At 41.5% G+C, this 25,712-nt stretch overlaps 1 protein-coding gene and 1 long non-coding RNA gene across 5 annotated transcripts; one reads left to right on the top strand and one right to left on the bottom strand.

Moving 5' to 3' along the window:
• Positions 1-309: 309 nt before the first annotated feature.
• On the bottom strand, positions 310-7,770 carry LOC115102449 (uncharacterized). Of its 2 annotated transcripts, none has more exons than XR_003859452.2 (4): positions 7,549-7,770; positions 6,043-6,135; positions 5,009-5,905; positions 310-1,024 (listed from the first exon to the last, which is right to left on the bottom strand). It is a non-coding gene; the product is annotated as an uncharacterized LOC115102449 (long non-coding RNA). The 2 variants fall into 2 exon arrangements; XR_010460171.1 differs by lacking the exon at positions 310-1,024 and having other exon boundaries at positions 4,204-5,408; positions 5,805-5,905.
• Positions 6,814-21,619, top strand: LOC115102447 (C4b-binding protein alpha chain-like). 3 transcript variants are annotated; one of them, XM_065005467.1, is made up of 12 exons: positions 6,814-6,999; positions 7,577-7,616; positions 7,790-7,989; positions 8,107-8,295; positions 8,543-8,642; positions 8,924-8,997; positions 9,089-9,271; positions 12,648-12,824; positions 15,874-15,918; positions 16,729-16,770; positions 18,720-18,765; positions 19,498-21,619. In XM_065005467.1, exons 3-12 carry the CDS (start codon positions 7,911-7,913, stop codon positions 19,520-19,522), a joined length of 960 nt encoding a protein of 319 aa, XP_064861539.1. In that variant the 5' UTR covers positions 6,814-6,999; positions 7,577-7,616; positions 7,790-7,910; the 3' UTR covers positions 19,523-21,619. The 3 variants fall into 3 exon arrangements, with proteins under 3 accessions (XP_064861539.1, XP_029478267.2, XP_029478266.2); XM_029622407.2 differs by having other exon boundaries at positions 6,820-6,999; positions 15,868-15,918; XM_029622406.2 differs by lacking the exon at positions 7,577-7,616 and having other exon boundaries at positions 6,820-6,999; positions 15,868-15,918.
• Positions 21,620-25,712: the final 4,093 nt, after the last annotated feature.

Genomic DNA, 25,712 nt, shown 5'->3' with positions numbered 1-25,712 from the left:
GTCATTGTCGGAGAGTCAGGTGGAGAATGACGTGTTGAACAGGGCGAGGAATGAGATGTTGTCACAATCCATGGCAGGCACACCTGTGAGCTCTGGAACTCCACTTCCAACAGGAAGAGTCAACATACCTGGCGGGTTCGTCAGGTCGTCGGTTCACCCTGACATTTCCATTCCTCTTCTGACAACAGAACTTGACCAACTGCTCACCAGGCACAGCAAGGGCCGTATGGACCGTTAATGCTGTTCTGTTATTCCAAGGATGTGTACTTGTCAGACTGCACAGTAGCCTAATAAACAAATGCAGGCGGCTTCTATCTTCAAAATGCTTTAAATGCTTTATTATCCAAATGTTTAAAGTGTGTGCAGGCGACCTCATGCAACCGCAAAAATGTTGGATAAAGCATTTCCTGTACAGTACTATATTTCTTCATCAACATATTTGTGCTTTAGTTAATAAATCATTATAAAAATACTCTTTCAAAATGCAGATGTTAATTTCCTTAGAAATTCATAACAAATTACTATGGGAATAAATATCACTGAATGACAGAAATAATGGAACAAAGTAGGCTAATGAAGGTAAACACATTGTTGCCTACTGGAAAATACTCCGCATTCAGAGGTCAAGCATGGGGAGACAAGCATGGGGAGACAAGCATGGGGAGACAAGCATGGGGTCTGGTCTTGATAAATCAATTAGATTATTATTTTCACTAAATCTCCATTTGGGTATTGGTTAGACTACAATTAGGGTGTGGAAATGTTAGGATTATTTTGCTCTTACTGTAGTACTGTAGCCTACTCCTGACCAGTCACGATTTACAGCGCCATTATGGGCTATTAGCAGGACAATAGATACTTTGTGCAAGGCAATTGATCAGCATTAAACATTTGTGGATGGGACCTCCCGAGTGGCGCTGCGGTCTAAGACACTCACTCTCAGTGACGTTGCTACAGATGCTGGTTCGATACCCGTGCCGACCGTGACCGGGAGATTCATGAATTGACGGTGGGCTCTCTCCCTCTAAAAACAGAAATAAATAAACTGGCTTTATTTACAAATTAGTAACAATGTCTCACCCCATTTTCAAGAATGGCCATTTACTCGCTCACATTAGGTTATTTGAAAATGAAATCTCCAAAATATTATTTTTTAAAACAAAGCGATTATTATTATTATTAATTAATTTATAATGATATAAAAGCCCCTTAGATATTCTCACAGATCAGATTTGCCCTTAGATATGCCACTTAGATATTAATTTAGAATCCTCCAATCCTCTAAACCTAATTATTGGCTAAGAGTCACATCATTAAGAAAAATATATATATATATACTGTTGGCGACATGAGTCTCACTAGTTTTGAGTAATGTGCTGTTAAAGGTCTTATTTATTTATAAAACATATTGAAGTTAGAAGCAATAGGATTTGAAGCGATAGCCTACCCACTGTGGTCAACTATTTCAGCACCGTTCCGTGCTGCTCTGAGACAAGCATGGGGACTGGTCTTGACAAATCAATGAGATTTTTATTTTCACCGAATCTCCACTAAATTTCTTAAAATCAATCCCATATACTATGTTCTTACAAAAAACGGTTTAAAATTCTCTAGAACAGTCAATATTGAAGGCTATCAAGTGAAACTGTTACAAGACAGTAATTTACAGCATGTTGAATATACTAGGCTATTGTTATCAAATGGCAACATAATTAGATATTGTACATAATATTAGTATCTACATACATTATTGTTTAATTTAATTTCACATATATATTTAATTGTTTCCAATTTCATTTAATTGTAACGTTTTGGTTCAACCATAATGCATTATAAGCATCATCAACAGGGGGAACATATTGGGTGTACGCTGATAAGCTGTAGAAATAATATATTCATTTATAAGACTTGTTAATAAAAAAGAGAATTGTTCATAAGACGGGCCTGAGATCAAAGGCAATATTCAGACCACTAGGGGTCAATGTTGGTTAGGATAACCAGGAGGCCTCCCTCTGTAGTAGTAGGGTCTCAATGTTACCGCCTCTCCTTGGTAGGGTAACATGCTCGATACCTGTGTATTTGAGGGAAGAGATAGGATGTGAGCTGCTACTGGATAGTCAGTGTTCTTATACCTGATTGAGCTGAGGTGTTCAGCTATGCGTTGTTTTAATTGTCTTGTCATTAATCTTATGTAGGCTTTCCCACATGGGCAGGTGATGATATTGATAACTCACTTTGTCTTGCATGAACCATCATTTTATAAGTTGCTGGTTTGTATCTATTGCAAAGACATTGGCAACTTTGTTTTGAAGTTATTGTAGGTCAGAGAGAGGTGGATAAACCATGTGATTGATTCTATGTTTGGCAGAGCTCTTCTGTGTATAAAGTGACAAGGGAGGGCAAAAAAACGAAGCATCAAACGATGCACTTAGCTGTTCTACGAGTGGTCTGAGGCAGGCGTTAGATTATGTGCGTTTTCAATTCAAATCATATCAAATGTATTGGTCGCATACACACATATTGTATATGATGGTGTGTATAGACATTATGGACAATATATGAATAGAAAATATGTTTACAGCAGCAGTTATATAAGATGAGCCTCGACTAGAATACAGTATATACAGTGCCTTGCGAAAGTATTCGGCCCCCTTGAACTTTGCGACCTTTTGCCAAATTTCAGGCTTCAAACATAAAGATATAAAACTGTATTTTTTTGTGAAGAATCAACAACAAGTGGGACACAATCATGAAGTGGAACGACATTTATTGGATATTTCAAACTTTTTTAACAAATCAAAAACTGAAAAATTGGGCGTGCAAAATTATTCTGCCCCCTTAAGTTAATACTTTGTAGCGCCACCTTTTGCTGCGATTACAGCTGTAAGTCGCTTGGGGTATGTCTCTATCAGTTTTGCACATCGAGAGACTGAAATTTTTTCCCATTCCTCCTTGCAAAACAGCTCGAGCTCAGTGAGGTTGGATGGAGAGCATTTGTGAACAGCAGTTTTCAGTTCTTTCCACCGATTCTCGATTGGATTCATGTCTGGACTTTGACTTGGCCATTCTAACACCTGGATATGTTTATTTTTGAACCATTCCATTGTAGATTTTGCTTTATGTTTTGGATCATTGTCTTGTTGGAAGACAAATCTCTGTCCCAGTCTCAGGTCTTTTGCAGACTCCATCAGGTTTTCTTCCAGAATGGTCCTGTATTTGGCTCCATCCATCTTCCCATCAATTTTAACCATCTTCCCTGTCCCTGCTGAAGAAAAGCAGGCCCAAACCATGATGCTGCCACCACCATGTTTGACAGTGGGGATGGTGTGTTCAGGGTGATGAGCTGTGTTGCTTTTACGCCAAACATAACGTTTTGCATTGTTGCCAAAAAGTTCCATTTTGGTTTCATCTGACCAGAGCACCTTCTTCCACATGTTTGGTGTGTCTCCCAGATGGCTTGTGGCAAACGTTAAACAACACTTTTTATGGATATCTTTAAGAAATGGCTTTCTTCTTGCCACTCTTCCATAAAGGCCAGATTTGTGCAATATACGGCTGATTGTTGTCCTACGGACAGAGTCTCCCACCTCAGCTGTAGATCTCTGCAGTTCATCCAGAGTGATCATGGGCCTCTTGGCTGCATCTCTGATCAGTCTTCTCCTTGTATGAGCTGAAAGTTTAGAGGGACGGCCAGGTCTTTGTAGATTTGCAGTGGTTTGATACTCCTTCCATTTCAATATTATCGCTTGCACAGTGCTCCTTGGAATGTTTAAAGCTTGGGAAATCTTTTTGTATCCAAATCCGGCTTTAAACTTCTTCACAACAGTATCTCGGACCTGCCTGGTGTGTTCCTTGTTCTTCATGATGCTCTCTGCGCTTTTAACGGACCTCTGAGACTATCACAGTGCAGGTGCATTTATACGGAGACTTGATTACACACAGGTGGATTTTATTTATCATCATTAGTCATTTAGGTCAACATTGGATCATTCAGAGATCCTCACTGAACTTCTGGAGAGAGTTTGCTGCACTGAAAGTAAAGGGGATGAATAATTTTGCACGCCCAATTTTTCCGTTTTTGATTTGTTAAAAAAGTTTGAAATATCCAATAAATGTCGTTCCACTTCATGATTGTGTCCCACTTGTTGTTGATTCTTCACAAAAAAATACAGTTTTATATCTTTATGTTTGAAGCCTGAAATTTGGCAAAAGGTCGCAAAGTTCAAGGGGGCCGAATACTTTCGCAAGGCACTGTACATATGAAGTGCGTAAAAAAAGTATGTAAAGATGATTAAAGTGATCAGTTTTCAATGACTATGTACATAGGACAGCAGTCTCTAAGGTGCAGGGTTGAGTACCAGGTGGTAACCGGCTAGTAACAGTGACTAAGTTCAGGGTAGTAGACTTGTCGGAGGCCAGCTAGTGTTGACTATTTAACAGTCTGATGACCTGGAGATAGAAACTGTTTTTCATTCTCTCGGTCCAAGCTTTGATGCACCTGTACTGTCTCTGCCTTCTAGATGGTAGTGTGGTGAACAGGCCGTGGCTCCGGTGGCGGAGGTCCTTGATACTCTTCTTGGCCTTCCTGTGACACTGGGTGCTGTATACTGTATGTCCTGGTGGGTAGGAAGTGTGCCCCCCGGTGATGCGTTGGGCTGATCGCACCACCATCTGGAGAGCCCTACGGTTGGGGAATGTGCAATTGCTGTACCAGGCGGTGATACAGCCTGACAAGATGCTCTCAACGGTGCATCTTTAGAAGTTCGTGAGGGTCTGAGGGGCCAACCGCTGTTGCGCTTTCTTCACTACACTGTCTGTGTGGATGGACCATTTCAGATTGTCAGGGATGTGCATGCCGAGGAAAATTAAGCTTTTCAACCTCTCTACTAAGGCCTCATCGATGTGGATGGGGGTGTGCTCTCTATGCTGAGTATAGGAGAGAGCTGAGCACGTCCCCTTGTGGGGCTCCTGTGTTGTGGATCAGTGTGGCAGAGGTGTTGTTGCTTACCTTCACCATATGGGGTCAGCAAGTCCAGGACCCAGTTGCACAGGGCGGGTTTCAGACAAAGAGCCCCAAGCTTAGTGATGAGCTTGGAGGGCATTATGGCGTAGAAGCCTGAGCTGTAGCCAATGAACAGCATTCTTACACAGGTATTCTTCTTGTCCAGATGGGACAGGGCAGTGTGCAGTGCGATGGCGATCGCATTATCCATGGATCTTTTGGGGCGGTATGCAAATTGTAATTAGTGTAGGGGAGGGGTATTTTGAGTCACGACCCACCATAAGGGTTGAGTGGTGAAAAAACATTCAGACCAAAGAATAAGTAAAAAAAGTTATCTTGGCAGCGAAGAGACATTTTTGCAGTTTCAAAGCTAGTCTCCTGAAATTCCACACATCCTGCCATGGAGCTGAAATAAAGTTTAAAAATGTTAAAGCCAATTTTCTGCAATTCTATACATTTTGCCTTGAGGTAGAGAACATTTGGCAGTTTTCTACGCATTTTGACATGTCGAATGCTGTGTTATTCTCAAACCTTTTAACAAAATCAATGGGGGCCTTATTGTCTAGCTTTTACTGTGTTGATTGTCAATTCTGAAAAATGATGGGCTGTTATTGGAAAATGTCCATTATATTACAAAATATATATATATTTTAAAAATCGGTTTTAGTGGTTTAAGTTTACACAAAATGCATTTTTCTATCCCCAAATGTATCCCCCCACCCCACTGGTCTAGGGTGTTGGGTAAGGTGGAGATGATATGATCCCTAACTAGCCTCTTAAAGCACTTCATGAAAACTCTTACCTCATTGGACTAGTTACCGAAAGGTTGCAAGATCGAATCCTGAGCTGACAAGGTACAAATCTGTCGTTCTGCCCCTGAACAAGGCCGTTAACCCACTGTTCCTAGGCCGTCATTGAAAACAAGAATTTGTTAACTGACTTGCCTAGTAAAATAAAGGTATAATAATATATATATATATGTGGTGGTCAAGAAGTGGTCTTGTGATGAAGAAAAGTGCACCATTGAAAGGAGTGATTACCTGTGTAAAGGCAGGGGTGAAATGGAAGATTCCCGGGACCGATGATGCCCGCCGTCTGGTGCGACACTGACCCCGGTGGAGAGCGTGGTGAAACTGCACAGAGTGATAAGATAATGAATGAAATTGACTTCAGTAAGGTTGGCTTTGAAGCGGTCATGGTTATCAACTGTACCGTAGGAATGGACCTTAACCAAGTCAGACAACAGTCTGCCCTTTCAATTGGGAACAAATGAGTCATAGTGGGCAGAACAAGCAAGGAGGTGGGCAGAGCCAAGAACGAGCTAGCGAGATCCTATTGGCGCATTTCCGTTGGGGACGCATTCTCGGTGAAGAGAGCGTGTGCAATAAGTCAATTCGCCTTTGCACTCCTAAACAACAACACTTTTTAAAACTTTGGCAAAGGGTAAAGTCTATTCATGACAGATTGTAGGTTTGGGAAGAGAAAAACTGTATTGAAATCAAATGTTTAGTTGATGAGTAAATTAGCAGAATGTCGGCCAAAATCCATCTGGTTCCATCTCCCACTGCCGGCCACTGATTCACATTTATACAGCCGTCTCATTGTACAGCTGTCTCATTGTTCTGTCTGTGATTTAACTCCAGAAGAGCCACAGGGGGTATTAAATTGGAGTCTCCTGTCCTCCCAGGCAGGTGGCCTGGTCTAGGATCAAATAGGGTCACAATAGTGGAATGGGGTGTAGGGTTAGTAGGTTGGGCATTCCCCCTCCTTTTCCGTTGTTGTAGCGCATTCCCCCTCCTTTTCAGTTGTTGTAGCGCAAAGTATAATTCATTTTTACTCCAGTCCAGTTCGTGGCGTTAATGCAACATATTGGATGCCAACCGCCGTTAAACCTCACCAAAGAAGAAGAAAATGCGCAACACAAACGTACATTTGGTACTGCTAGACAGACTGTCAGTTGGATTTTGAAGAAAGCATAAAGACTTTGAACAATAAAGGTAAGACTTTTCCAAATACCATAGCTGATAATTATTGTATATTATACAACTGGTGGGTCTAATCCTGAATGCTGTTTGGTTAAAAGCGCATTCCAGACAGTGTTTATTCCACGTTAAAATGCCTCATCATCAACCCTGCCAGGCAAATTCTAAACTTATTCTCCACTATAAAAAACATCTAGACATTATCTCACATTTTATTTTAGACTAACATTTAGTTTTCATCTGAGATTTGTATAGACTTCTTCTCAGGTCTTTAACACCCGTGCCAATATCCTACAAACAACGGTCTATTTGGCATTATGACGTATTTGTTATAGACAGTGCCATGTACGCAAACACGGTAGTTAACTGATCCAGTTAACGTTAGCCAGGCTAGATATCTCGCAGGTTCCACCCAGTGCCAGCTAACGGGTGGGTATAATGTGGAACGTTCCAACAGGAAACTGTTCCAAAATCTTCGTGGATAACAAGGATGCCAACAAACGCATACAAAGTAACATGAGAAATTCACCTAGCTAACTAGCTGCGGAATAGGCATCAACTCACCACGTAGCTTATTATTGTTTGTCCACAGGCTACCAGAGTGAGGACAGACATTTTTCGGAATAAACGTGGTGAGTGAAAAACTCAACAAAATTGCCCGCTGTCTACCTGATATTTTACACTGCCGCTATACAACTTTGTATGCGTTGTCCGTTGACAACGGATTCCTGTTGGAACGTTCCAGAAATTATACCCACCCCCAGCTAACATTAACATAATGGTGTCTCTTTCCATGTCAACACAGTCTGATTACGAAAAGTGGATATTGCGAGAAGATCATCCGTTTAGGTGGGGAACTTTACTCGAACAAACAAACCAATCCAGGAAATCGTGTGTTGCTGCTTGTTACGGGAAAAGAAGACGTCATGCTGCCTTCTAAAGACGTCTGTTGGTCCTTGATAATAGGGGTGGTACAACTTGCCTTCATGGTTCTTCCTGTTCAAGGTAGGGTCAACTAGAATCAGTTATATTTCTATGCAACTCACCCTGTCTACAGTCTATGGTTTAAAGGATTTGGCTGCCTTGGTCATTAACATGAACTCTTTCTTCCACATCTTTCAGCTCAAGAATGCTCCAAACCCATAGGAAAGCCCAACATGGTTTTGACAGAAACCTTCATCACCAAAGAGACATTTGGAGAGGGAACAACCGCAAGTTTTGAGTGTGAATTTGGATATGTCCGTGCAGGAGGGTCTCGATCAGTCACATGTACTGCTGGCGTGTGGAGTACAGTGACACTGACATGCACAAGTAATTCCAATAATTGTATTTATTGTTGTGGTAAAAAGTTGATATTCATTGCCCATCCATAAAACTCAGTGAAATACTAGCCTAAGCCTAGCCTGGAATCCAGACTTGTTTTGTGCAAAACAATCCACTCCTTGACACTCCATATCATATGACATGGAGTGGCATGTTAGCACAAAACAAGTATATTCCAAGCTAGCCTACATTTCCTCTGTACATGAGTCTGACTAGTTTTCTTCATGGTTTTCAGGAAAGTCATGTGGCCACCCAGGAGAAGTGATGAACGGCAAATATATTCTCGATGAAGGCATTCTGTTCGGTGCCAGAGCTGCTGTTACCTGTGACACTGGGTCAGTGCAAGGCTATTTGCCTCCCCCCTCTCTCTCTCTCTCTCTCTCTTGTGCGTGCGCACTCTCATTCTTTAATAGGGCTCAACTGAGTACTTTAACATGTCAACTGTCATGTTTCACAAAGTTCACAATTTGCAGGCCTAATACTTTTCGTCCCTAAAAGCTAAAGGAAATGTTTGTAAAGCTTATGATATCATGATCACTGAACAGTATGTTGTAACCCCTTGCTATCCCAAAACCAATGGTCCAAATACTGTCTCATATTGTGTCATCTTTTTCAGCTATATGCTTGTGGGCAGCGGTGTAAGGAATTGTTTGGTCGAAGGCTGGGATGGCAGAGTTCCTGTATGTGAAGGTTAGTCAAGTGAAAATAACTATCTTAAACAGTTCTATGCTTGTGCCGAGATCAAAACTGTTCATAACTGCTGTTGTGTTCTACTCTGCAGTGGTGAAGTGTGGAAAGCCCCCCACCATTGTCAACGGTGGACTTGTTATCCCACCTGATGAAGAGTACCACTATAGAAGTGTTGTGGAATATAGCTGTCAGAAGGAGTTCACTCTGGTTGGAACTAAATCCATAGTCTGTGAAAAGGACGGAGAATTCCAGCCAGCTCCACCGGAGTGTAAAAGTACGTTGAAAGCTTGCCTTTTTCCCCCCTTCTGTTTTAAACAATCATAATTATGGTTGTTGACAAGACATAGAACCTCCACCACACAATCATGAGCATTGTCAGGGTCCAGATGACCTCATCTGAACATATTTTTTTTTAATTACAAAAATATCACTATCTAGCCTGATACAAAGAAATAACATAAGCAGAGATGTGCGTGAGACATTTAAGTGATAATGCCCGAGAAGCCGGTGTTTGAAGAATGTATTGGCACGGATGTTGTTCGTTTTCGTCGAGTGCCAGCAAACCGTGCCAATATATCCTCCAAACACCGGCGTCGAGGACATTATCACTTTTATACAACGAGTTACCAACATATTCAAATAGTGATTGACATATAAAAATAAACATTATTTTGATTAATTTCTTCATACTATTTCATCCTTCCACAAGACATATTCCTGACACAAATGTAGGATTGCTCGAGACGCAACCCAGTCATTCAGTCTTTTGTTCTGTATCTATGGACGCGACCCAGTTGTTCGTTCTAAATGCCATACTGGCTGGCAATGGTCTTGTTGCTTGCTAGCTAGCCAACTGCGGCTAACTTAGTCACGTCAAAGTGCAGCCAGAATAACAGCAAAGTAGCTGCATTTGTTTAAGTTGTTTTCTAGTTAGCTTTATTTAGTCCTCTTCACGACTGCCTTTGTGGGCTTGGAACCTGTTAGTTTGTTGGTGATGTGGACACCAAGGAACTTGAAGCTCTCGACCTGCTCCTCTGCAGCCCCGTTGATGAGAATGGGGGCATGCATGGTCCTCCTTTTCCTGTAGTCCACAATCATCTCCTTGGTCTTGATCACGTTGAGGGAGAGGTTGTTGTTCTGGCACCACACAGCCAGGTCTCTGACCTCCTCCCTATAGGCTGTCTCATCGTGGTTGTCATCAGCAAACTTGACGATGGTGTTTGAGTCATGCCTGGCCATGCAGTCATGAGTGAACAGGGAGTACGGAGGGGACTGAGCACGCACCCCTGAGGGGCCCTGTGTTGAGGATCAGCATGGCGGATGTGGTGTTACCTACCCTTACCACCTGGGGGAGACCTGTCAGGAAGTCCAGGATCCAGTTGTGGAGGGAGGTGTTTAGTCCCAGGTCCTTAGCTTAGAGATGAGCTTTGAGGGCACTATATGTCTGAATGCTGAGCTGTAGTCAATGAATAGCATTCTCACATAGGTGTTCCTTTTGTCCAGGTGGGAAAGGGCAGTGTGGAGTGCAATAGAGATTGCGTTGTCTGTGGATCTGCTGGGGCGGTATGCAAATTGGAGTGGGTTTCTGGGATATTGTTGATGTGAGTCATGATCAGCCTTTTCAGAGCACTTCATGGCTACAGACGTGAGTGTTATGGGTTGGTAGTCATTTATGCAGGTTCTTGGGCACAGGGACTATGGTGGTCTGCTTGAAACATGTTGGTATTACAGACTCTGTCAGGGATAGGTTGAAAATGTCAGGACACTTATTTATTTAACTAGGCAAGTCGGTTAGGAACAAATTTGTATTTACAATGACGGCCTACACTGGCCAAACCCGGACGACGCTGGGCAAGTTAGGCGCCGCCCTATCTCAATCACGGCCGGTTGTGATACAGCCTGGATTCAAACCAGGGTGTCTAGTGACGTCTCAAGCACTGGGATGCAGTGCCTTAGGCCACTGCACCATTCGGGAGCAACTTGCCAGTTGGTCAGCGCATGCTCGCGCTTAGTTCAGTACGGATGTTGCCTGTAATCCATGGCTTCTGGTTGGGGTATGTACGTACAGTCACTGTGGGGATGACATCATCGATGCACTTATTGATGAAGCCAGTGACTGATGTGGTGTACTCCCCAATGCCATCAGAAGAATTCCGGAACATATTCCAATCTGTGCTATCAAAACAGTTCTGTAGCTTAGCATCTGCTTCATCTAACCACTTCCTTATTGACTGAGTCACTGGTGCTTTCTGCTTTCGTTTTTGTTTGTAAGCAGGAATCAGGAGGATAGAATTTTGGTCAGATATCCCCTGCCAAATGGAGGGCGAGGGAGAGCTTGTTGTCTTTTCTGTGTGTGGAGTAAAGGAGGTCTATATATATATATATTTATTCATTCCTCTGGTTACACATTTAACATGCTGATAGAAATTAGGTAAAATGGATTTAAGTCTCCCTGCATTAAAGTCCCCGGCCACTAGGAGCGCCTTCTCTGGATGAGTGTTTTCCTGTTTGCTAATGGCCGTGTATAGCTCATTCAGTGCGGTCTTAGTGCCAGTATCGGTTTGCGGTGATATTTAGACAGCTTTGATAAATACACAAACTCTCTTGGCAAATAGTGTGGTCTACAGCTTATGGGAGACTCTACCTCAGGCGAGCAAACCCTTGAGACTTCCTTAGATTTCGTGCATCAGCTGTTGTTTACAAATATACATGGACCGCCACCCCTTGTCTTATCAGAGGCCGCTGTTCTATCCTCCTGAAAAAGCTTCAAACCCACCAGCTGTATGTTTATTAATGTCGTCGTTCAGGCACAACTCGGTGAAACGTAAGATATTACAGTTTTTAATGTCCCGTTGGTAGGATATACGTGATCGTAGTTTGTCTCTATTTTATTATCGATTGATTGCACGTTGTCTAATAGGAACGATGGTAAAGGTAGAATACCCTTTCGGCGACGGATCCTAACAAGGCACCCGGATCTTCGTCCACGATACCTCTGTCTCTTTCTCCTGCGACTTACAGGGATGAGGGCCTTGTCTGGCGTCTGAAGTAAATTGAAGAAAAGTATTCCCCCATTACGGGGTGAGTAATCACTGTCCTGATATCTAGAAGCTCTTTTTGGTCATAAGACACGGTGGAAGAAACATCATCAACAAAATAACGCAAAAACATGCACAATTGTTTACGGGATCTTAAAACGGCAGCCATCTCCTTCCGCGCCATTAGTTATACATTTCCTGGCAGGGTTGATGAGACAGTGGATTGCACAGTGCGATGGAACATAGTAAATAGATTAGCAGGTGGTATCTTGTGAAATACACAGGCCGGAATGTAGTTTTATCCAATCAGCATTCAGGATTAGACCCACTCGTTGTATTAACATACAACACAGGCTAATAGAGCAGTCTACAACATGGTTTATGTGTACTGTGGGCCTACTCTAAAAACCATGATGCAACATTGAGCTCAGACGAAGTGTGTAACAAAAACTCTAGCTTATTTATTGAAGGCCAAGTTCTAGAATTCATAAATAAGTGGCTATAGCAAAATTGTGATATTGCCTTCAAATAGCCTAAAACTAATGAGAGACTTGGGCCCACCTTGTTCACAACAGTAGCTAACGAAATTGCTCTTTGCTCTTACATCTGCAGTGGTTTCATGTCCTGCTCCTGTTGTTGAGAATGGCGTTAGGATTCAAGGTCGTCTGCCCCCCTACCAGCACAAGTCTTTTGTGACGTATAAGTGCAACGATGGATATAAGATGATGGGAGAGGCCAGTCTGACATGTGAAATAGAAGGCTGGTCAGCTTCTATTCCCACATGCAAAGGTAAGGCTTGTTTCAGTGTTTGTTATTTAACGTACTTTAGCCTATATTTGAACTTAGATATTTTGTGCGTCATTTGGTGTTTAGGACCAGAAGACCAATATGTCAGCAAACTGACTTTCTGAATTGACCCTATCTTATGTAAACATATTGAGACTTTTGATAACACAAAATGGTATGTGTGGTAGGCCTAGTCTTCATGCTAATCATTATTTTTCACCATATGCATGACTGCATAGCATCTTCAGGTAATTATTTTCCCAGTATGCATTAGTTTGGATTTGGTCATTTTGATTTCCATCTATTATTTCCTTCTAGTCCATTCCTTGCTACTCGCCTGCATGGTTTTTAGGGCTGACCCCAATTATTTGACTGATTGATTGTCTGGTCAATAATGGGCTGTTGGTCGACCAAGATTATTATTATTTTTTTGTCGAGCAGTAAAATAAGTCGAGCAGCAAAGTGCATATGAAAACCATTGGAATTTCACATTGGAAAGTTTGCAGACTCCGCGTGTAGCCTATTACTGGCAACTTCAGGAGGGTAACTGCAGAATTTCTGAATGTCAGTAGGAGTGGAAGGAGGATGATCGGACAGGTTACCTTTTTTCCCTTATGGTTATCTTGATCTCTGGCTCGCTCTTAAGTCATTTGTGTTTTTTCGTCACCATGAGTTTAAAGTAGAGGCCGACCGATTATGATTTTTCAATACCAATTATTGGGAGGACCAAAAAAAGCCGATGCCAATTAATCGACACAAATTAAAAATATACCAAAATAATAATTAATAATTTAAAAAAAATTTTTTTGAATATATATTTGTAATAATGACAATTACAGCAATACTGAATGAACACTTTAACTTAATATACATCAATAAAATCAATTTGGTCTCAAATTATGAAACATGTTAAATTTGGTTTAAATAATGCAAAAACAAAGTGTTGGAGAAGAAAGTAAAAGTGCAATATGTGCCATGTAAAAAAGCTAACGTTTAAGTTCCTTGCTCAGAACATATGAAAGCTGGTGGTTCCTTTTTAACCTGAGTCTTCAATATTCCCAGGTACGAAGTAGTTATTATAGGACTATTTCTCTCTGTACCATTTGTATTTCATATACCTTTTGACTTTTGGATGTTCTTATAGGCACTATAGTATTGCAAGCCTAATCTCGGGAGTTCATGGTCATAAACAGCGCAATGCTTGAAGCACAGTGAAGAGCTGCTGGCAAATGCCGGAAAGTGCTGTTTGAAAGAATGCTGAGGAGCCTGCTGCTGCCTACCACCGCTCAGTCAGACTGCTCTATCCAATATCAAATCATAGACATAATTCTAATATAATAACACACAGAAGAGATGCATGTTAGCTGGCAATATTAACAAAATATGCAGGTTTAAAAATATATACTCTTGTATTGATTTTAAGAAAAGCATTGATGTTTATGGTTAGGTACACATTGGTGCAACGACAGTGCTTTTTTTCGCAAATGCGCTTGTTAAATCACCCATTTGGCGAAGTAGGCTGTGATTCAATGATAAATTAACAGGCACCGCATCGATTATATGCAACGCAGGACAAGCTAGATAACTAGACACGGTTGATGATATTACTAGTTTAACTAGCGATTATGTTAAGATTGATTTCTTTTTTATAATATAAATTTAATGCTAGCTCGCACCTTACCTTGGTTCCTTGCTGCAATCGCATAACAGTTAGTCAACCGGCCACGAATTCTCCTCGTGGAGTGCAATGTAATCGGCCATAATCGGTGTCCAAAAATGCCGATTACCGATTTTGTTATGAGAACTTGAAATTGGTCGTGATTAATCGGCCATTCCGATTAACCGGTCGACCTCTAGTTTAAAGCGTCAGAAAATCTCAATGCATAGTTGATTTTATTAAAACACAAGCTGTGGTTATATATGGAAGAATACATTTTTAAAATCAATGGTTGAAAGAACAGACCAAGATTATTATTATTTATTTATTTATTTTCTTCCCGGAACAGTCCTAATGCTTTTAGTAGCGAAGTTGGTTACTATTTAAAACAAACTGGTGTTCAAATTCAACCTTTTAATCCATTAAAACAATCCCATGGTCTAGTGAGCTGCTTACCTTCCATTGAGGGTCTGCTGAGTAACACTTTATTTGTGAATGATTAACCATCTTGTCCAAGACCATTCTACTCCTCAGACCACACTGGCTGACTAAAGCATTTGAGGGATCACAACAGGAAAGTGTTGTGACAGTTTAGACAATAATAAGTACTGGCTTAATTGTATTGCGTTACTTTGTAGCCCTTTTGACTAAAACAAAGCCCCCTACTAGGCGATAATGTGTTTCCCAAAAACATTTTGAATGGTTATTACAGTGACCTGCAGTCATTTGGCTACATGACCGTCACAGCCCTACTAACACTTCAACTGACTTCATTAGCCTAACCTTTGATCCTTTATGGTAATAGAATAAGCCAGTGGTGTGTTTGTGGTGATGCTTTCAAATGACCTCTACACAAAGTTGCATGTCAGTCTGGCTGAGGTGGAGAATTGTCATTGGTACTGTGAAGTACACAGCCTATTATGCTCGCTAAATTCCCCTACTTATTTGTGTCCAAATATATATTCTTGTCTCAACTTGAATTGACACTTGAATTATAGATTCAAATTGAACCTGGCCGCCAACAAGTGGTAGTTTATGGTGGCTTTTCTCCTTCACCTGAGACGACAAAGGATTGATTTGTGATCTGAATATACAGTATGTAACAATGTACCTATCAAGTAGTCATGGGGAAATACAACCCATATCAAAAACGTTTGAAGTAAACCTCAATCTGTATTCACATAGGGCTGAACCCTACCTTGAGTTATGTTTCACATAGACAACCTCGAACACAGAAATAAAGTATTGGCTGTGTTGAAATTGAGCACTAGTTTGCATGCCATGCCTCTAACATCTAGTTCTTTTTGATCTATTTGATTTCTCAAACATCAGTAAGCTGTAATTGTTGGTGTTAAGTGTGTGTGTGAACCCTAATATCACCTCTTTTAGCAACAGATGGTGCACCTGATCCTGTTCCCACTAGTCCCCCAGCGGCCAACAGTAAGCTACCTATTGATGTTTTACATGCTCTTTCCATGACATAGACTGGCCAGGTGAAAGCTATGATCCCTTATTGATATCACTTGTTAAGTCCAATTCAATCAGTGTAGATGAAGGGGAGGAGACGGGTTAAAGAAGGATTATTAAGCCTTGAGACGTGTATGTGTGCCATTCAGAGGGTGAATAGGCACGACAAAAAATGTAGGTGCCTTTTTGAACGGGGAATGGTGCCAGGCACACCGGTTTGTGTCAAGAACTGCAATGCACCTGGGTTTTACATGCTCAATAGTTTAGTATGTATCAAGAATGGTCCACCACCCAAATGACATCCAGCCAACTTGACACAACTGAGGGAAGCATTGGTGTCAACATGGGCCAGCGTCCCTTTAAAAAAAATAAAAAAACATTCTTATTTACAATGACCCTGGATGACGCTGGGCCAATTGTGCCCGCCCTATGGGACTCCCAATCACGGCCGGATGTGATGCAGCCTGGATTTGAACCACTGCACTAAGATGCAGTGTCTTAGACCGCTGCGTCACTCGGGAGTCCCCGAGTGTGGAGTCTATGCCCTGAAGAATTGAGCCTGTTCTGAGGGCAAATGGGGGGAGCAGCAACTCAATATGAATGTTTTGTACACTCCGTGTATATATGTTGTTACAACAATAAGCTGTCTCCCAGTAGCTATTTATTGGTGTTGTATATGATCTCTTTGATGGTTCAAGTATTATTTAGGCTATTAAGTGATGATTTAATTATTACTGCAAATTCATGATGTCATATTCCTTCCCTCGTTTGTTTCTCTTACAGACCACACATGGGAAATAGTAGGGGGTGTTCTAGGTGGACTTGGTAAGTTGCTATAGAATTTGTCTGAATAATGACAGTAACCGTCCAACATGGTGACCTGTTAAATAAAACAAGAATTGTATTATATTCCATCTTATGAAGACGAACGGGATAAGCAGTATTTGTTTTGTTTTATGTTGAACGTTTTCAAATCTAGTCGTCATGCGAAAATGTTGCTGTACCAATAATTGATTTTTTTTAACATACTCCGCAAAAAAAGAAACGTCCTCTCACTGTCAACTGCGTTTATTTTCAGCAAACTTAACATGTGTAAATATGTGTATGAACAATAAAAGATTCAACAACTGAGACATAAACTGAACAAGTTCCCCAGACATGTGACTAACAGAAATGGAATAATGTGTCCCTGAACAAAGGGGAGGTCAAAATCAAAAGTAACAGTCAGTATCTGGTGAGTCCACCAGCTGCTTTAAGTACTGCAGTGCATCTCCTCCTCATGGACTGCACCAGATTTGCCAGTTCTTGCAGTGAGATGTTACCCCACTCTTCCACCAAGGCACCTACCTGCAAGTTCCCGGACATTTCTGGGGGGGAATGGCCCTAACCCTCACCCTCCGGTCCAACAGGTCCCAGACGTGCTCAATGGTATTGAGATCTGGGGTCCTCGCTGGCCATGGCAGAACACTGACATTCCTGTCTTGCAGGAAATCAGACACAGAACGAGCAGTATGGCTGGTGGCATTGTCAAGCTGGAGCGTCATGTCAGGATAAGCCTACAGGAAGGGTACCATATGAGAAAGGAGGATGTCTTCCCTGTAACGCACAGTGTTGATTGCCTACAATGACAACAAGCTCAGTCCGATGATGCTGTGACACACCGCCCCAGACCACAACGGACCCTCCACCTCCAAATCGATCCCGCTCCAGAGTACAGGCCTCGGTGTAACGTGCATTCCTTCGATGATAAATGCGAATTCGACCATCACCCCTGGTGAGACAAAACCGCAACTTGTCAGTGAAGATCACTTTTTGCCAGTCCTGTCTGGTCCAGCGACGGTGGGTTTGTGCCCATAGGTGACGTTGTTGCCGGTGATGTAAGGCGGTTCCTCACCAGACAACAGGCCTACAAGCCCTCAGTCCAGCCTCTCTTGGTCTATTGCTGACAGTCTGAGCACTGATGGAAGGATTGCGCATTCCTGGTGTTACTCTGGCAGTTGTTGTTGCCATCCTGTACCTGTCCCGCAGGTGTGATGTTCGGATGTACCGATCCTGTGCAGGTGTTGTTACACGTGGTCTGCCACTGCGAGGACAATCAGCTGTCCGTCCTGTCTCTCTGTAGTGCTGTCTTATGCGTCTCACAGTATGGACATTGCAATGTATTACCCTGGCCACATCTGCAGTCCTTATGCCTCCTTGCAGCATGCCTAAGGCACGTTCACGCAGATGAGCAGGGACCCTGGGCACCTTTATTTTGGTGTTTTTCAGAGTCCGTAGAAAGGCCTCTTTAGTGTCCTAAGTTTTCATAACTGAGACCTTAATTGCCTACCGTCTGTAAGCTGTTAGTGTCTTAACGATCGTTCCACAGGTGCATGCTCATTCATTGTTTATGGGTCATTGAACAAGCATGGGAAACAGTGTAAACCCTTTACAATGACGATCTGAAGTTATTTGGATTTTTACAAATGATCTTTGAAAGACAGGGTCCTGAGAAAGGAACTTTTGTTTTTTTTTCTCAGTGTATTTTTATTACCGAGGTAGTATTCTGTTCAAGCCTTTTCTTGCAGAACAGGCATGAAGTTATTTGTAATACTTTTCTATTGTTACTGGTATACAAACCTATAACAATATTCGTTTCTGTTGACATCCCATCATTTTTTTATTAATGTTGTTCACAGTAAGGAGAAGGAATGTTGATGTTTTAAACTCTATGCCAAGTAAGAATTACCTAAATAATACCTCATGGATTCAAACTTCTCCTTTTTTCTTTGTAGGTTTTGTTTGTGTTATAGGATTTATAGTCTACAAATATAAAGCACGGTAAGTCATTCTCATTTCATTAACATCTAATCAAGGCTTGTTTCCTGTCATGGCTCCTCCCTCTTTTCTTTGCGCTCACTAAAACAACTGTTGTTCAGTTTCATGTGTTCTTTTGAGTTCTTACTGCTGTCATAGCCACCTATGCTGCTTCAGCTAAATGCTGCATGCTTTATATTTGCAAAGCTTTCTGGTGTTTAACATCAATATACACACACCAGCCACAGTAGTGGAGCTGCAAAGTAAACGCAATGGCCATTTTGTCAAATCTTCTAGTGTTCTTAAACATTAAACTGGTTGGTGGGTCTCATTGATGATGTCCAGACGGGTTGCCACTCACGTGTCGGGCAAGGTTGACAGATTGTTGGGGCAATGGGTTTGGCCTAGCCTGGGATCCAGACTTGTTTTTTGCTAACATTCCACCCCTTACCACTCTGTCATTTAACAAACAGTTTGCCATGACACATGGCAAGAAGTGGATTGTTAGCACAAAACAGGTCTGGGTTCCAGGCTAGGTTTGGCCTCCTGGTCATCCAGAAATGCAGTCATGAAATACATTGCTCAACTTTTGGGTTACAGCTATCGATTTGGCTACTTAGGAAATGTGCCCACTAATAACTCTGAAGACAAATGTATCATGTTTATGTTCATTTTTTTAGCAGGACAGGTGTAGAAAAAAATGTGAAATGTATTTTCGTGATTTTTCTAACTGCATTTTTGGTATTTATTTTTCAGTGCCAGGTCGTCTTACTTGCCTTAGTTTCCTCTTGCTTCGTTGATAAGGGAGTCAAAGTGAACAGGCTGCTGTGATTTAATGCACTACCCTCCTGCTTATGAATGCACCAGCCCCTCCCAAACACCGGGTTCATTTCCTTTCAAAGGAAGCTCGATCATGTGATGTTTTAGAAACCTCACGATGAAGAATGAATTGGTTCATTCCAATTTGGAAGCTTGTGCTTAATGAGTGGCCTAACCTGATTATTCAATAACTATTCATGTTCCCAGTGTACTTCACAAATAACTTTCTTTATCTGAGCCTGCTTTCTCATTGCCAACCACCTTAGTTAAAATTCTTATGTATGGAAGCTGCCCTTTAGGGCAACCCTGCATCACAAAGCCAGTTTTGCCCGCTCTGAAATAAAGGAAATCATATCCATTAAGATGCCCAGCCAGACTCCCAGTATAGAACCATAAAGTGCTGTCATTTCTAAACAGTAAAACAGATTTGTATGAAAATACCCTCAAATGTGGCGTTCCGTACTGTCGCCTCGTATCAAACATTTGATCTAAACTGCTGGAGTACAGAGCCTAATTAAGTTTTAGCTTCACTGACGAAATAAATACATAGGGGAATGTGTTTGACGCAACGTCTTAATAGAAGTCATGCCACCGAAGGTCAACATGATTGGTTAGCTAGAGCAGGTTGCAGGTGTGTGGAAACACTCATATCCTGGAGCTCAAGAGCAAAGATTGTTCAATGGGAATCAATTGCTTTCACCAAGTTTAGCTTAGTCATTGGCCTTAGACAAGTATTGTGATGTGAAATCGAAAAGCTTGGTTTTACAAGGAGACCATGCTTGAAACACCAGAGTATACTTTTGAGTGTGTTTAGCTCTTTGAGGGATCAAGGGCTCTGGCTCATGATCCAGCTTTGGAATCTTTATTTGAACTTATAGCCTATTTTGTATTGTTCTACTGTAGATAAGCCAAGGAAAGATGTATTTTTTTGTTAAAGTAAAGACATTTTTGTTTTAATATAAAGGGGAAATAAATGCCTGTAATGTTCCGATGTCTTATTTCCAGAGATGAATCATGTTTGAGACTTTTCCCCCTGTAAGCTGTTCTTGAATGTGTCACATTGAATGTGTGAGATTCATTATGGCAACTGGCTGAAGCATATTGAGCAAATGTATTGGAGATCTGCTATTCAACCACTTCTAATTTAACATCCACCATACCTGACAGCTGAATTGCTGCCTTCAGTAAATGCAAAGTCTCTAGCAATAAGACCACTGGGCCATGGTGTTCTAGGAGGAAGCCTGCAGCTCTCACTAATATAGAAGGCTAAAATGAATCCGTTTATTTGTCACATGCACAGAATAGCACGTGTAACAGTAGGAAAATGCTTACTTCCTCAACAGTGCAGAGTAAATGTAAAGTAGAAAAACTCACTATACAAAGTAGATGAATCGGCACAGTGAATTTTGAAATGTTAAGAGTGTTAGATTCTTTACTTTGCCTTATCAATGGAAAAGACAAAACATTCTGCAGTTTTCCCTGTATTTATTTGATGTCTTGACTGACTCTTTCCACTCCCCTCTTTGTTCCATTGCTTGGTCATCTCATACTGGTGGTCTTTACAGATTTTTTGTTGTTGATGCAAATGTGATTTAATTTCTAATGTTTCATGGGATCTAATCAAGTGTTTGCGTCATATGAACCCATGTTGTTATTTAGTAGAGCACAATGTTAGGTGAATATAAAAGTAGGTTTGACTTTAATTTATTCTGATCAATGTACCCTACTAAATAAACAGAGCAGTGTTAAATGTAAAACAGCATGTTTTCAAAATGGAATGAAAATACATGTTCCAAAAGGTTGTTTCATTATATCTAAGACGACTATTTAACAGGAGCACTTTTAATGAATAAAATGAAGTATTAACGTGTGTTTAAGTATAATGTAGCTCTCACCACTGACTCTAAATGCTCTACTTTACATATGTCTATTACCAGTTTTATTATCAGTGTGGAACCACTTAAGATAGTAAGTTGTGGTCAGCCAATTATGAACGTTTTTTTTCTTCACGTTTGATTTAATGTACCAATCAATTAAACAGCGCTCATTTATACATGAACCGGTGTCATTTGTCTGTCCATTGATTAATTTTGATACTGAACTAGTATCCATAGTTACTGTTACAGTATACTGTGTTTGGGTCATGGCAGTCCTTGGTTCTTTACCTAATATTTACACATCTCAGATGGGTCTGTTATCTTGCCGAAACTGCTCTAGGCCTCTGATCTAATACTTAAGGATTTTGGAAATGATCTGCCCTTTTTATTTAGAGTCTGAGCTCATGAGAAAAACAAATCTGTATTAAGGAAGTTTGAGGTAGTTTTGCGAGCCAATGCTAACCAGCATTTTCGCAATGACGAAGTTCATGGTATCTACTAACAGTTACCATAGACTTCCAGTCATTGCGCTAACGCTAGTTAGCAACTACCTCCAAACTGCACGCAAAAACACACATGGTATCCACGAGTTCATATGACCCTGGGGAAGAAGGTGAAGGGCTACATTGCCAAAATCCTGACACATCCCTTTAAACATTAAGACGATAGTACCAGATGCATCATTATTTAGGAGCCAACTGCATGTGATTCATGAACACACAACTAACAATGTATGTAAAACTAACTCATTTCTTAATTTTAAAAATACATTTGCTAACATTAAAAAAAAATGTATTGTCATTATGGGGTATTGTGTGCAGATTGCACAGGACATTTGTTTTTATTTAATCCAGTTCAGAATAAGACTAAGGTAACAACATGTTGAAAAAGTGAAGGGGTCTGAATACTGATTTACTGTAGGCCTATTCTTGTGTGTATTAATAATCTAAACCTGATCTAGTGTGACAGTAAAACAGGAAGTGAATGATATCATGCAATAAACAAATGTTGCTTAATGAGTCCGGTGACTTTCATTGCATTAGTCAGGAATTCATGTGTGTTCTTCCTGTGATTGCCCTGTATAGAACAAGTCTTGTCTATTGATTTTGGTTGGAGACAGGAAAAAAGAAGCTTAACATAGATGGAGTTGAGAGCTCAAAAATAAACGTCTGTATGTTGTAAGAAATAAAAGATTCCATTGTGGCACAAATTTTGTTTGTTAGAAGGGGAGAATACTGAGTTGTGTGACAAGATGATTTCATGATCCATTTATAACCTATTGGTGATTGTTATTCTATCCCTCCCAGGAATTCTGTCATACAATGAGACAATGTTGCACAGCGTGAGTCACTTTTCACTGTAGACACTCAACATAATGGAGAGCCAAACCTTTCAGATCTTGTCCAGAAATGACAAACCACTTCCAGTTGTAGCCCCTCCTTTAAACTAATAACCTCATAAAAGTTTTCCATCATGATATGTGATAGATTACTGTGTAGTAAGAGATCAGATATGTGTCCATAAAAGTTGGTAAAACATGTAAGGAATGTCTTTACTGTCATCACTTTAAGAACATGGTTACAGCAGAACTGTCCGCGAGGAAGCTGGGATGATATTGTGTTAACCACAAACACACAAGAATACTTACAGTATCTTACTGCTTAGAAACCATGCATAAAATATGCAGATATCTTGCCCAAGTATTTGGAAGCATATCTACAGCTTTGACAAATATTATGTCAGAGCTGGGAGGAGTGGCAGGAAATGATGAAAGGGTGTGCCGTTTCCTCAGTTACTCTACATGAGTCACACTTAGAATTGTTCTACGTAGCATATTTACATGAAGTGGTTCTGATACTTGAAATACCAAAGTGGTGATTATTTAAAAATAAAAAAGCAATCCCTCCAGCTCAGCGTGCCACTCCTTCAGGGGTGTAATCATTAGTCCAAACAGTTGCAAATGTTCCGTTTCTCAACTAAAATGAGTCTCTACTTGACAAATTCAGGTAGGTCCCTCCCCATTTTGTTCCGTTGGCTTCCATTTAAGAAATGTTTTGCAACAGAATCGGTGTAATAAATCAAATCATATGTTATTTGTCACACAGTGAAATGCTTACTTATAATCCCTTAACCAACAATGCAGTTTAAGAAAGAGTTAAGAAAATATTTACTAAATAAACTAAAGTAAAAAAATAATAAAACTTAACACAATAAAATAACAAAAACAGGGCTAAATACAGGGGGTACCGGTGCCGAGTCAATGTGCAAGGGTACAGGTTAGTCGAGGTCATTTGTACATGTAGGTATGGGTAAAGCGACTATGCATAGATAATAGACGGCGCGTAGCAGCAGTGAAAACCAAATGGAGGGGTGTCATGGTAAATAGTCCGGTGGCCATTTGATTCATTGTTCAGCAGTCTTATGGCTTGAGGGTAGAAGCTGTTAAGAAGACTTTTGGTCCAAGACTTGGCGCTCTGGTACCTTTTGCCGTGCGGTAGCAGAGAGAACAGTCTATGACTGGAGTCTTTGACCATTTTTTGGGCCTTCCTCTGACACCACCTAGTATATAGGTCCTGTACGGCAGGCAGCTTGGCCCCAGTAATGTACTGGGGTCAGATGCCGAGCAGTTTCCATACCAGGCAGTGATGCAACCGGTCAGGATGCTCTCGATGGTGCAGCTGTAGAACTATTTGAGGATCTGGGGACCCATAACAAATCTTTTCAGTCTCCTGAGGGGGAAAAGGTGTTGTCATGCCCTCTTCACAACTGTCTTGATGTGTTTGGACCATGGTAGTTTGCTGGTGATGTGGACACCAAGGAACTTGAAACTCTCGACCCGCTCCACTACAGCCCCGTTGATGTCAATGGGGGCCTGTTCGGCCCGCATTTTCCTGTAGTCCACGATCAGCTCCTCTGTCTTGCTCACATTGAGGGAGAGTTTATTGTCCTGGCACCACACTGCCAGCTCTCTGACCTCCCTATAGGCTGTCTCATCGTTGTTGGTGAATTAGGCCTACCTTCGTTGTCATCAGCAAACTTAATGATGGTGTTGGAGTCGTGTTTGGACACGTAGTCGTGGGTGAACAGGGAATACAGGAGGGGACTAAGGAGGTGTTTAGTCCCAAGGTCCTTAGCTTAGTAATGAGCTTTGAGGGCACTATGGTGTTGAACGCTGAGCTGTAGTCAACTGCATTCTCACATAGGTGTTCCTTTTGTCCAGGTGGGAAAGGGCAGTGTGGAGTGTGATTGAGATTGCGCCGTCTGTGGATCTGTTGGGGTGGTATGTGAATTGGAGTGGGTCTAGGTTTTCCAGGATGATGGTGTTGATGTGAGCCATGACCAGCCTTTCAAAGCACTTCATGGCTACCGACCTGAGTGCTACGGTGCGGTAATCATTTAGGCAGGTTACCTTCGCTTCCTTGGCACAGGGACTGTGGTGGTCTGCTTGAAACATGTAGGTATTACAGACTCGGTCAGTGAGAGGTTGAAAATGTTAGTCAAGATACTTGCCAGTTGGTCTGAGCATGCTTTGAGTACACATCCTGATAATCCGTCTGGCCCGCGGCTTTGTGAATGTTGACCTGTTTAAAGGTCTTGCTCACATCGGCTTCAGAGAGCGTGATCACACAGTCATCCGGAACTGCTTCCGGTGCTCTCATGCATGCTTCAGTTTTGCTTGCCTCGAAGTGAGCATAAAAGGCATTTAGCTCGTCTGGTAGGCTCACGTCACTGGGCAGCTCGTGGCTGGGTTTCCTTTTGTAATCCGTAACAATTTTCAAGCCCTGCCACATCCGACGAGTGTCAGAGCCGGTGTAGTAGGAATACACCCAGGTTCACTACTGACTTGATCTGGTTGGTTCCTAGCTGGGGTGTTTTGTAATAAACTGTTTACTCAAAACAGAAAATGTTTTTCAACAAAAACAATTTTTTGGGGGACATTCTGGGGAGTATTCAATATGTCTCGCAACGGAAACCATTTACCATGTAAAAACCAAACGGAAGCAAACAGAACTGTCACGACCTGATCTGTTTCACCAGTCTTTGTGCTTGTCTCCATCCTCCTCCAGGTGTCGTCCATTATCCCCTGTGTATTTATACACGTGATTTCTTGTCTGTCGGTTGCCAGTTCGTCTTGTTTGTTCAAGCCTACCTGCGTTTTGTCTCAGCTCCTGTTTTTCCCTAGTCTCTCTTTTTCTCGTCCTGTTTTAAAAAAAACTTTTGCTTGTCCTGACCCTGTCTGACCCTGCCTGCCGTCCTGTACCTTGGCCTCTGCTC

This window comes from Oncorhynchus nerka, linkage group LG20 (genome assembly GCF_034236695.1).
Source record: "Oncorhynchus nerka isolate Pitt River linkage group LG20, Oner_Uvic_2.0, whole genome shotgun sequence".
Taxonomy (NCBI): Eukaryota; Metazoa; Chordata; class Actinopteri; order Salmoniformes; family Salmonidae; genus Oncorhynchus; species Oncorhynchus nerka.
This window is presented reverse-complemented; position numbering and strand designations above follow the sequence as displayed.

Bases quoted from the DNA above. Each gene is read 5' to 3' on its own strand.
- LOC115102447 (XM_029622406.2), top strand. From the start codon at position 7,911: ATGCTGCCTTCTAAAGACGTCTGTTGGTCCTTGATAATAGGGGTGGTA. The intron at 8,296-8,542 runs GTAATTCCAATA...CATGGTTTTCAG, and splicing joins AGTGACACTGACATGCACAA to GAAAGTCATGTGGCCACCCA. The intron at 9,272-12,647 runs GTACGTTGAAAG...TTACATCTGCAG, and splicing joins AGCTCCACCGGAGTGTAAAA to TGGTTTCATGTCCTGCTCCT.